Genomic DNA, 11,946 nt, shown 5'->3' on the forward strand with positions numbered 1-11,946 from the left:
TCTACACCAAAATTACTGCTTCAGTTCAGTCATTTCAACCTAAAAATTCAGTTACTAAACACAGAATATTGGATGTTACTGTAGAGCAACATCCTTAATCAGGTCAAAGAGTTCCAAGGAAAAGGTCCGAAGTCCCTGTTTAGAGAGAAACGTAAAACAACAAAAAAGAAATACCACAGCAAGATTCTTCAGCGCTTGGTGTCAACCACAAGTACTACTTAAGTAGACTAGGTGAAAAAAGTTCAGGGTAAAAAAAAAGTGAAGTAAACTAGCATTTCAGGAGTTAACAAGGGACCAAAGCCTTCCACCACAAGCAGGGGTGCCAGGGAGCAACCAGAGCCCACGGGGCAGTACTGCCTCCCCTGGAGACACTGCCTCAAGGCGATTAAAACGAGGGTGTCAATTTCATAGGGAGTGCAAAACCCCGGAATAAAAAAAAAAAAAAAAAAAAAATCTCTCGCTGCAGGTAATGGGATGTGTGTGGTTTCTGTTCACGTTTTTTTGGCACAAAACATAGAAATGGGGCAGAGCCCGTTCAGGGCAGGAGGCCTGGCCGTTAAAAACGACACCTCAGCGTCTGGGCTGCTAAGATGGTCCCGCTCTGCTGCTGCTCACAAGAAACGGAGCAAAGCCCTGAGCTGGAGGCAGATGAAGGGCCAGGGAGGTGTGCGAAGACCTCACAACTTCAGGCCGCAGTGAGGACACGGTTCTGTGGGAAGGAGTCAGTGAGCCAGCCAGACAGCTAGTCAGCCAGTCAGTGTGTCTGTCAGTCAGTCCATCAGTCTGTTAGACAGACAGACAGTCTGTCAGTCAGACCGCGCTGCCCACAGGCCCGCGCGTGCCGTTGCTAAGGCCCCTTAGCAACCGCTCCCCGCCACCGCCCTGCCGCTCACGTCCCTACGTCCCCGCACTCCGCGGCTGCCGCAGCCCGGCACTTCCGTTCCGGGGCCTCGGGGGGCCGCGGAGGCCGCAGCGGAGGGAGCGGCGAGGCGCGGAGCGGGGCCGGGCCGGGCCCTGCGCGGGTGAGGAGCGCCGCGGGGCCGAGGCCCGCACCTCGCCGCCCGGGGCTGGGGAGGGAGCGCGGCGCAGGGCAGCTCCAGGCCACGGCCGCCCTCCGAGGCCTTTGCGGCCTCCGCGAGGCCGGGGCAGGCGGTGGCAAAAAACCTGCGAGATTTAAATTCCGAATTGCAAGCAGGATGCGGAGGGAGACCCCCGCAAGTGATATTTCCCGGGTTTTGGAGATTAACTACAGATGGAGTGGTTATTTGCATTCTTGCAACTTGCTGTCTGAATCAGGATTTGGATGGTGTAAACTGCATTGTTGTCTTGTTCTTTTTTTCTTCTTTTTTTTTTTTTTTCCTCCTCCTTTGGAGAAGTCTGCTGTACATATTGTGAAGTAACATTTCGAACAGCTGTTATTCTGAGACAACAAAGGTTTTCCCGTGCCATTTCAACAGCACAGCTCTTATCAGTAGCAACAATGAAGGTGTTTTGGAGCATCACAGTTAAACGCTGCAGTTCTGTAAGGCATCCTATCAAAAAGAATTGGTTTGCAGGTAGGGAATGTCTGTCAAGTTACAGGGCCTTTTTGCTTCTTGAGGATAATTATACATGTTAGTAGAGGCACAGCAAGCTATCACTGAGACATAGTGGATATTTCTCCCTTGGCTTTCTCTGAGATACTTAAAGGCAAATTGCACTAAAGAATCTATATGCTTTGGTGGTTTTGGTATGATTTGGTGTTTATTGGAATGGCCATCCCTGATCTTTCGAAAGTTAAAGCTTGTCACTGGAGCAGGGGGAGATACCAATGCATGCATAAGTATTTATTTTTACCAGAAAATAGCAACTAATTTTTCTGGGATTAGTTAATTTAAATTTATAATGGAAGTTAGCTATTTTGTTTTTGTTGTATGTCAAGTAAATTACATTTGTTTTTATCTAAACAATTCATTTTGGATCACATCTCAGGAAGTATTGTTTGTTTTTGTCAAGCATAACTGTTTTGTTAGATCATTTCACAAGTGTGATTCCTGACATAAAAGGCAATGTAAAGTAGCCATAAGCAAATATGAGGGATGACTGCTTTCATTGTAAGTGGTGCAGCACCAAGCGCAGAAGGCAGTTCATAACTGCTGAAGGCTGCTCAGGGTCATGAATATGGACTGCTTTGAAGACCAGGGAAGACCTTGAGTAACCTAGTCAAAAGGGTTTCACTAAAGCTGTGCCTGAAAACGCAAACCTCTGCACAAAGCAATACTGATTCCACCTGGATCAGGTATACAGTTGAGATTCTGATATGTTATTCAGAGCACACAGAGAAAACGTTACGCCAGCCTCAAAGGGTGAGACAATGTCATGAAGAAAGCATGAAAAAAAATATTCTGTCAGTGTTATTAAATCAATATGAACCTGCAGAATGAATCTAGACTGTCAGCACTTACTATCTAGGATATGGAGTACCAAAGCCATGTGTTTGCTTTTGCAAAAATTTTTTCAGCCTCAAGCCTTGCTCCTGGAAAGCTTCTTTTATCTCACAAAGCTCTGTCAAGAGGGATTTCATTCAGGTAGTTTGGCCTGCCCATACACAATAAAATTCAGCATAGAGATCCAAGTCTGTGTAGTTAACTTATCTCTTATGGCTTTCTGTCCTGTAGACATTTAATTCCTTGTCAGTAGTCATACTGGTAAGTAATGGAACTGCTCATGCAGGTAACAATTGTCAACCAGTGCTTTTACAAGCTTTTAGACAGGTCCTACCAACAGAAAAAAAATATAATTCTGCACAAGTGAACAGAATTAGTTATCTGGGTAAAATTATGAATGTATGTACATGTACATTAAGAACACAGAGCTCACGTTCTTTCTAGCTGTGTACATTATGCTCTCCTGAAATCTGTTTGAAGTTCTTGGTACTATAATAAGTGAACCAGATTATTTTTTCTTTTTCTGTTATAGAAAATACCTTTAAGTATTTTTTTGTTAAGTAGGATCATATAGAATCATTTCCTATAAATTTGTGCATAGTATAATGGATTTTTATTTAACAGGTACATCATATCGTCTGTTTCAGCTAAGCATGTCTTTAAATTCATCTACGTTTTTGAATGAAGAAAACGCTCAAGGACCAAAAAGAAATAGAGAATGTTTGGGAAGTCTAGAATCGCAGACTCCATCATCATTTCAAGATAACCCACTTCAACAATTACAGTTGGCATCACATAAAGTACTTGAAAAGGCACAAAAAAGTGGGAGATCAAAATGCCCACGATGCAATAGTTCAAGGATGTTTTACTGTTATACATGCTTTGTTCCTGTTGAAACTGTCCCTACCAAAGAAATTCCGACTGTGAAGGTTAATATTTCTTATGCATCTTTTCTAATATTCTTGTGCCTTTTAGTTACCAGGGATGGAGAACAGACTGTCCCTGACTATTTCTTTTCTGATTCAATCTTTATGAACAGTAATCTCTAACACAGTAGTGGTAATATATGAACAAGCTGCAGTTAGATAAAATTACTGTATTTGAGGAATTACATGTACAAGCACTGATAATGTTCCACTCTTCCTGTAAATGTTTATGTACCTAATATATAGAAGATAAGCTGAAGTCACTCAACGTCTCATGCAAATGGCCGTTTACAGTTAGTTTTCAAGTTTCTTTACCTTCATTCTTCAGTTTATAAGAACACTGGCCAGAACACCATGCATTGTGAACAAAAGTGTTATTTGTTCATAAACAAGAATAAATGTTACATAAAATGTGTGCTAGAAGGCATATCTAAATGTCATGGTTATAATTCAGATAACCGCTCTTAAAATATAAATAAGCATAACAATCTTCAGTTACAATATCTGGGGAAACCATCAAAGGTGATAGATATATGTTTTCCAAAATCATTTAGGAACTAAAATGCATTTTGAAGACACTACTCTGAAAGTGTTGTGAAAGAACTTTAGAAGTACTATGGAAATTGGAGCTATTGGCTTTAGGTATGTTTCAATTAAATGGCTGTTTTTGTGATAAGGTGAATACCTAATACAGATGAGTATTCATATTTAGGATCATTATATTGCTAAACTTAAGCCCGTATTTTGTTTATCATTTGATCCTATTTCTAGGGCTTTTAACCACACTACTGTTGCAGTGTTCCAAATTGCATTCATTGCGTACTTAGGTATTTACATGAATTGAGAGAAAGTAACAAGTGAGTCTTGTTGCTTGTCTCTAGTTTAGTTCTAAATTGACTTAAAAGTATCATGGTAAAACTATTTAAAGGAAATACATTAATTACATGCCCATAGGATTTCTCCTGGATTTTGTATAAGCTTTTGTGTATACATATGTGATCATAAATATTTTTCTTTCTTACTGTAGTTACCTTTGAAGATTGACATTATTAAACACCCAAATGAAACAGATGGCAAAAGCACCGCTGTGCATGCTAAGCTCCTGGCACCTGATGATGTTACTATCTATAAATACCCTTGCATTCCAGAATACAAAGAAAAAAGACATGAAGTAAGAAATTTCATATAAATAACAAGTGAGATATTAACTTGCATTTATATGCTAATTTAAATTGAAGTTAATCTGAAATCTAAGATTTACACATCCAATCCATTATTATTTGACTACATTGAAAGGAAAAAAGTGTATGTATCTCAAAGAGATGTTATTTTCCTCAAGGAATGAGACATCAAGGAAGGAATAGTTGGTACAGAGGCAGAGAGATGAAAAAAAAAAAAAAAGCAGTAAGAACAATGGACAAGGCAGGCAAAAATGAGAAGAGACTACAGTGACTTCATATTCTGGGCTTTCCAAGCCACAGATTCTGAATGCCACAAGAAGCTACTGAAAAAAAAAAAAAAATGAAGTAAAGCAAATCACTTTCTGTTGTAAAGCATTTGTGGGACCTACAATAGACAGAAGGAAAGAAGAGATTATTTCTTCTGATCTAGAATCTATGAATGAAATCAAGGTAGAAGCTGTTCTTTATGGCCTTCTTGCCCCATATATTGCAGCAGCAAGTGAAATAGAGCTCCTTCAGATATGACGCCATTCATTGTCTTTGATGAAAAAACTTTTGTACAGAAGCATTAGAATTGGTACTAAAGGCACAGATGTGACACTTAATTAAAAATGTATGATGTCTTTACTCTTTATTTGAATACCATCCTTTATCCTTTTAGATGACAAAAGATAAAATATTTCTAAAATATTACAATATTTGAAAAGATACTCTCCTCTTCTACTTAATGTTTGTGGGTGGGGATGGAAAGTTTCAGTGCTTCAGTGAAACAATTCCTAGTGTTCTATTAGCATACTAGATTTTGGTAATACTGAGATTTTTTTTGTTTTCTTCATTTAGATAGCACTTATCTTTCCTGGCTCCAATTCAGTTTCAGTAAAAGATATTGCTTTCCATCTCCAAAAACACAGTAAGAAAGCTGTTTGTGACAATGACGATGACTGTTCCAGAGAGCCATTTCTTAAGCAAGCAAAAATAGAACCTAAAGAAGAAGAAAACCTAAGTGAATTTATCACAAGCAACAGGAATGAAAGCACTGGACTGAAGAAAATAATATTTATTGACAGTACCTGGAATCAAACTAACAAAATAATAACTGATGAACGACTTCAAGGTAATAAATAAATAAGTAGTTACTGCTATAGTAATGGTTTAATGAAATACCTGTGTATGTAAATCATAAATGATATGAAGATGATAACAAATAATACAAATCTTATAAATGCAGACAATCGTATGCTGGGCTGCATCAAAAGAAGTGTAGCCCTTAGGTCAAGGGGGTGATTCTCCCCCTCTGATCTGCCCTGGTGGGACCCACGTGCAGCACTGCATTCAGCTCTGGGGCTCCCAGTACAAGAAAGACATGGACCTGTTAGAGCGGGTCCAGAAGAGGGTCACAAAAATGTTCAGAGTGCTGGAACACTCTTCTGTGAAGACAGGCTGAAAAAGTTAGGGTTGTTCTATCTGGAAAAGACAGAACAGTATGGAAAGAGCAGCCTTCCAGTTCCTAAAAGGGGATTACAGGAAAGATGAGAGGGACTTTCTGTCAGGGAGTGTAGTGATAGGAGAAGGGGTAACTAAACTAAAGAGGGTGGTTTGTAAGCCTGCATTCATATATGAAGTAAATCTAGCTAATCGTACTGCAAGAAAAAGCAATTGAGTCCATTAATCTTAAAATCAGATAGCCTTAAAAACTTTGACAAAAAATACTTTTTTATCTTCTTGGAAAAGTGGTATAATGTATCTTTAGAAACCAAAACCAAACCAGTTGCATTAAAAGCAGGAAATACTTGAAAGTTGGTAATGTCTAGGATTGATTATTTCATTACAAGTGATCACTAGACCAGAAGAGGAACAGTTGCATCTAATGTTAATGATTACTTTCTCATGAGAGTGATGAAGCATATTGGCAACATCAAGATGGCTGTTACAGGAACAGATTGCTTTGGTATTTTTTCTGTAAATTTGATTCATTTTGTATTAGCAAAATGTCTTACTTTATTAGCTTGTTCTCTTGTACAAGGCTGAATCATAGATCTATTTTTTTGTTGTTTGCTTTTTTAAGTTTCTGTGCTTGCTTTCATTTCTTCAAGAAAATGGTAGCCTTTACCAGCACTAGGGTTTCTTGAACTAGTCAATGTCCCAGTCCACTATATACAAGCTGTAGGGACAAAGAGGTGACTGAAGGCTCAGAGAGGCTTCAGCACATATGAAAGCCTTACAACTTAGATGCATTTTGTTGATAAGTCTCTTAGATGTAAAATAAGTGACTAAATATGATTAATGCAGGATTAACAAAACTGTAAGCATTCAGTTATTATTACAGTGGAGGGAGCACAGGGACTATTTTGTGATAATAGGACGCAGCATATGGGAAAAAACAGAGGTGTAAGGTAAGGTGGAAGATCACTCGAAAAGGTATTGCCTGCTAGAAGATACAGGAGAATAATTTTGTAAGGGAATGTAGGTTATATTCAGTATCTAACCAGATTTAAAGGTATTACCATTTTGGTTGATCTCAGATACACAGAAATATTCATTTCTAATGAGCTTAAAGTATGTGGTTGCTAAAAAAGCAAAACCAACATGTTGATTTCCCCAGTAGTTCAAACTTTCTTATGAACAACAAGTGTTTGTAAGAAAACATTGCCTTTGGCTATACAGATACAGTACAGATGACAGAAACATGCTTAGTAAACTGTAATCCTAATCCTTAAGCCCCTCTTTTTTTTTTTTTTCTCTAAAACTCCTAGAATTCTGTGTTTGAAAGTAACTGATCGTGCATTTGTTGCATTCAGTAGCATCAGTGGTTTTGACTTCAGTGAACCTATGCTTATATTCAAACCACAAATAGGTGGGAATTTACACTAGAGGAATCATCCCCTAAATTCAGTTCACTGCTGTTGAAGTGAAAACTTCACTGGATTCTATGAAAGTTTTCACTTTGATTAGGTCTGAGACTTCACTTCTTTTCCTTCATGCATAGTGGAATAGGGGCTACCCTTATTCAAAGTAAGGAAAGGCATGCAATTAAACCTTTTTAGGGAAACAAACAACAAATATAATTTATACGTATACATATTATTATTTTACTATACATACGTATAAAATACTTATGTATAGTAAAATAAGATGCAATAATTAGATTACCTTATTTTTCATTTGGACTTTACTGAAACTTCTGTCCAAACTTACCTGTCCGTAACCTCCAAGCACAGACCATAATGTTTTTACTTACACTATTACTTATACCAAGCCACCCCATGACACAACCTTCATATCTGATTTTAATGTTTAGAAACAGATAAATTTTATAACACAATTATATTATTATTGCCTGGTGTATATGCTATTTCTTTATCTCATTGTCCACCCTGTATACAGAGTGATTACATATTAAAGTGTTTTTTGGTTTAAATAGTATATGCATTTTAAGGAGCATAAAAATGAAGATAATTGTTTAAAATTCATCTGATTAATAAAAACATTTACAGACTGCAGTAGATAAAAAAAAAAAAATCATATGCCATACACACCAAGTTTCCTGCTTTCATCTCAAGTGGAAATACGTCTAGTTTCTAATAAATTAATGACCAGATTCTGTCATTCTTTCTTCTGAGTAATCCCAGGGACATTACAGTTACTTAACAAACATTAATTACAAGAATCTGGCTTTTAGCAAACAGATATTCCTCTGAGTTCAGCAAAACTGACAGAGATTGTTTTATACTTGAAAGTTACTAACTTTGCAAGAGATGAAGTTAATCATTTTATGAATACTAAGTCTTTGTAGGTGTGAGATTCACTTTTGCCATCCGATCAGACCCTGCATCCAAACTGCAGTTTCCTAAATGCTGTGAGGCTGAAAGAAGCAAAATAATATCCTGTAGGTTTTACTTGCAAGTCTGGGGACTGTAACCAAATTTTGCAGCGCTTTCATCGAATTTCAGAGTGGTGCATGAAGAAGGATAAAATGATCACCCTCATTTTTCAAACAAAAATGACAGTAGAGGGAGGGAAATTATTTACATTAAGGCATCTAGCAGGCTAGCAGCAAAGCCAAAACCAGAAAAACTGAAGGCTTTGCTTGACATCCTGTCTACCAGTCCATTTTGTCTTACGTGTCAGTATTTTTTTCTTAATAGGGTTGCTACAAGTCGAGTTGAAAACAAGGAAAACTTGCTTTTGGCGTCATCAGAAAGGAAAGCCAGATACATACCTTTCCACGATAGAAGCAATTTATTACTTCTTTGTGGACTATCACCAGGAGGTTTTGAAAGAGAACTACAAGGGACAATATGATAACCTGCTTTTTTTCTTTTCATTTATGTACTCAATGATTAAAAATGCCAAGTGTTGTAAAGGAAAAGAATAAATTAAGATGTCTCTGTCTATAGGTAACATTTTATTTTGTTTCTTTTGTAATGAACTGAACACATGTAACTATTTTTATCTTACTGAAATGTGGAAATAGATTGTACTGTTAGAAATAGATATAATGCTGCTCCAAAAGCAAGCAAAAGACCTCATGTCAAACACACAAGACTGTAGAACTACTTAGATGAGCAGTCTGATTAAAATTACTTAAAACACTCATGCTTTACTAAATACTACTGTGTTTGAAGCTCAGACCTCATCTGCTAATTGCTAATCACAATGAGTATTTCATGAGATGGAGATTGGAGTACTTGGCCCTCATCCCATAAGGATTTCCCTAACTAAAAAAAAAAAAAAAAAGTAATTATCATGCTAGCTTTTTTATTATTAATTTTGTTTCAGATGCTTTGTGTGTTTTACCCAGTAAGTCTGATTTCAGTTTTGTAACAATAAACCTTACTGAAATGATTAGGATGATAGATTAGGATGATACTTAATTGGGGTTAGGGAATGGCAGAAAAATGAAAGGCAACATTAAGTGAACAGAGTATAATTGATGCACTTTGTGATGATGTACTTAACTGTGGAAAATCGTTCTAGTAATAGAAAAGAGTCATCTCTTTAAACATTATTGTGCGTGTGTACACATATCACAGCACATGATTGCTGTATTGCCATCCACATACCATTATATTAAGAGTACTCTCAACTTCTGGATAATTTTAGGCTTCTTCAAACAGCATTTAAGTTTTTATTAAGTAAGATTATTATAGACATTATTATTTTGGGAAACACTAACCTCTGTCATTATGGCATATCATAGTAAAATTTTGTAGAAGCCACATGCTTGTATTCTAAGCAGCAGAAAGGGCTCATTGCATTGTTGGAGTTACCTGAAAATGTAGATATTTTTGCAGGACCTAAGACAAAGCAATTTAAAGAGACAAGAAATATGAGAGACGGTGGTTCTGACCGCAACATTTCTGACAGGACTTCCTTAAATTAGGCAGACCATGAATCTGCAGTGTTACTTCTTTTGCAGTAATAATGCAGATTTGCACAGCATAAATAAAACTTCAGTTGTGCTGATTTTAATTTTGGTTGGTATGTGTAGCACTGCTGGCAGAGTTATCATGTGTGAATGTAGTTATGTGTGTGTGCCTTTGCCAGGCTCTATCGGTACAGGTAATACTGGCAGAGGTAAAAGACCTAAGTTACACCTTTACAAGTAGAGTTTTATAAATAACATTTTATCATGCTAAATTTATCGTGCCAAAAATTTATGTTGGTAAAAATTCTAGCCTTAAGATAGCAAAAAATGTTTGATTACAGGTACAATGTAAGATGGATAAATATTTTGGAATACTGTTACTGAAGAAAAACTAAATCTTGTCAAAGTGACCCAGATTAAAAATAAAATTTTGCTTTTTTAAACAAAATTTGCAAAGTCTTTGATTGTTTTCCTCTACAAATCTGGCTATATTACCATCTGTAGCATACTCTCCAGGAGAGTACCCTCTCAGCCTGGTAAACATAGAAACACTGCCTTGAAAAAACTTCAAGAAACTATTTTTACACTTAGCGTTCCATACAGGCTTAAACAACTGATTCAATGCCTTTTTTTAATGCTTCAAAATATTGAAGAAATCAAAGTAAACATTGCTTAAAACAAGCTACAGATTATATACTCTTTGTATAAGTTGTACTTATCTTCGGATTCGTAATCGCATCTGCACAAGTAAATGCATATAAAAATGTGATTCAATGAAAACCAAAACACATCTCCCCTGTTTGCAAGAAGAAACGCTAGTTAAGTTATATGAGTATATATGAAGCATGCAAACTACAACAGGACTACAGGGAACACAGACTTGAAGTCAGAAAAAGAGCACTTAAATTGTATATGTGTTTGTGTGCATGTATATATAGATATATATATGGCACAACTGTAATGTGAGTTCATATGCCAGGCAGTGAGAAAAATCAGTCATGTCTCAGTGCTATTGAAACAACACATTTCTTATTCATTTAGTTCTTATTACTACTGGGTTATTTTGGCTTTTTACAATGATTAATACTATTTCCTTTGGTATGAATTTTGATAGTCTTTTGACATTTCCATCTGTTCTTTTATTAAAGATTGCTGTAATATTTTTTAAAAATCATGCAACTGATTTTAAATCACACAAGCTTGAGGAGGAAACTTTCACCCACATTAAGCAAACAAAAATAAAATGAACACACTGACCTAATGTTTTACAAGAACCAGAGAGAAAAATCTTGGGGGAAGGGGAAGTTACTTCCAAGACATATTTCCCTGAAAACATGTTTTTTTATTTAAGGAGTAGAGGTCAGATAAAAGCTTATATAAGCTGTTCGTTGTTACTTTTGGAAAACAGTTTCATACCGTTAAAGATGGCTTCCAAATTTAAGTTTTGTATACCTCTTTATTTGAGCAATGGGAATTAAGAATCTATTCCAAAAGCAAATTAATTTTAATTCTCGGGTGAAATCAATGTACAGAAGAGATTTTAAATCTGGACGCTGTATCCAAGAACTGCGTTCAGATTCTTTCTTCCATTGTGACTCTAGCATTACACTGAGGTTCTTCTCATACCAAATGATACATCTAATATCCATAATTAATTGCCTATTGATTCCTGTGATAACCTTTTATAAGGGCAGGAAGGTAGTTATTGTCACTTCTGCTGCAAATCTGTTCTGTCTGAGCAGCAGATGTACTTTTCCCTTCTTCTGCTCTCCCCTCTCTAAAAAGATTTAAAACTTCTATTTAAATTCAAAACTGGTACAAGCCAAACCAACGAAGTCATCCACTTCACACTGAAAATGTCTCAATACCTCTTACACATTTTTCCAGCTGTTAGATTAACAAATGGTTTTGTTCCACCAAATGAAAGCAATCAAGTGGTTAATCCTTTCAAGTGCAATTAGCAGCACTGACCTCCCTGTTCTTTAAAATGAGGGTCATGGGGAGGTAAAGGCCAGTTCTGGGCCTTTCCTTTCATATCAGAATAC

General features: G+C 36.7%; 1 protein-coding gene across 2 annotated transcripts; it reads left to right on the forward strand.

Moving 5' to 3' along the window:
• The first annotated feature begins 941 nt into the window (after positions 1-941).
• Positions 942-10,302, forward strand: DTWD1 (DTW domain containing 1). Of its 2 annotated transcripts, XM_084293179.1 has the most exons (6): positions 962-1,022; positions 1,377-1,556; positions 3,051-3,355; positions 4,380-4,523; positions 5,374-5,647; positions 8,679-10,302. In XM_084293179.1, exons 2-6 carry the CDS (start codon positions 1,481-1,483, stop codon positions 8,906-8,908), a joined length of 1,029 nt encoding a protein of 342 aa, XP_084149305.1. In that variant the 5' UTR covers positions 962-1,022; positions 1,377-1,480; the 3' UTR covers positions 8,909-10,302. The 2 variants fall into 2 exon arrangements, with proteins under 2 accessions (XP_084149306.1, XP_084149305.1); XM_084293180.1 differs by lacking the exon at positions 1,377-1,556 and having other exon boundaries at positions 942-1,022.
• The last annotated feature ends 1,644 nt before the right edge of the window (positions 10,303-11,946 follow it).

The sequence above is a fragment of the Netta rufina genome (assembly GCF_964035555.1).
Source record: "Netta rufina genome assembly, chromosome: 11".
Taxonomy (NCBI): Eukaryota; Metazoa; Chordata; class Aves; order Anseriformes; family Anatidae; genus Netta; species Netta rufina.

Excerpts from the sequence above, each read along its gene's own strand:
- DTWD1 (XM_084293179.1), top strand. The coding sequence starts at position 1,481 with ATGAAGGTGTTTTGGAGCATCACAGTTAAACGCTGCAGTTCTGTAAGG. Across the intron at positions 3,356-4,379 it reads AAGAAATTCCGACTGTGAAG|TTACCTTTGAAGATTGACAT; the intron begins GTTAATATTTCT and ends TTCTTACTGTAG. Across the intron at positions 5,648-8,678 it reads AACTGATGAACGACTTCAAG|GGTTGCTACAAGTCGAGTTG; the intron begins GTAATAAATAAA and ends TTTTCTTAATAG.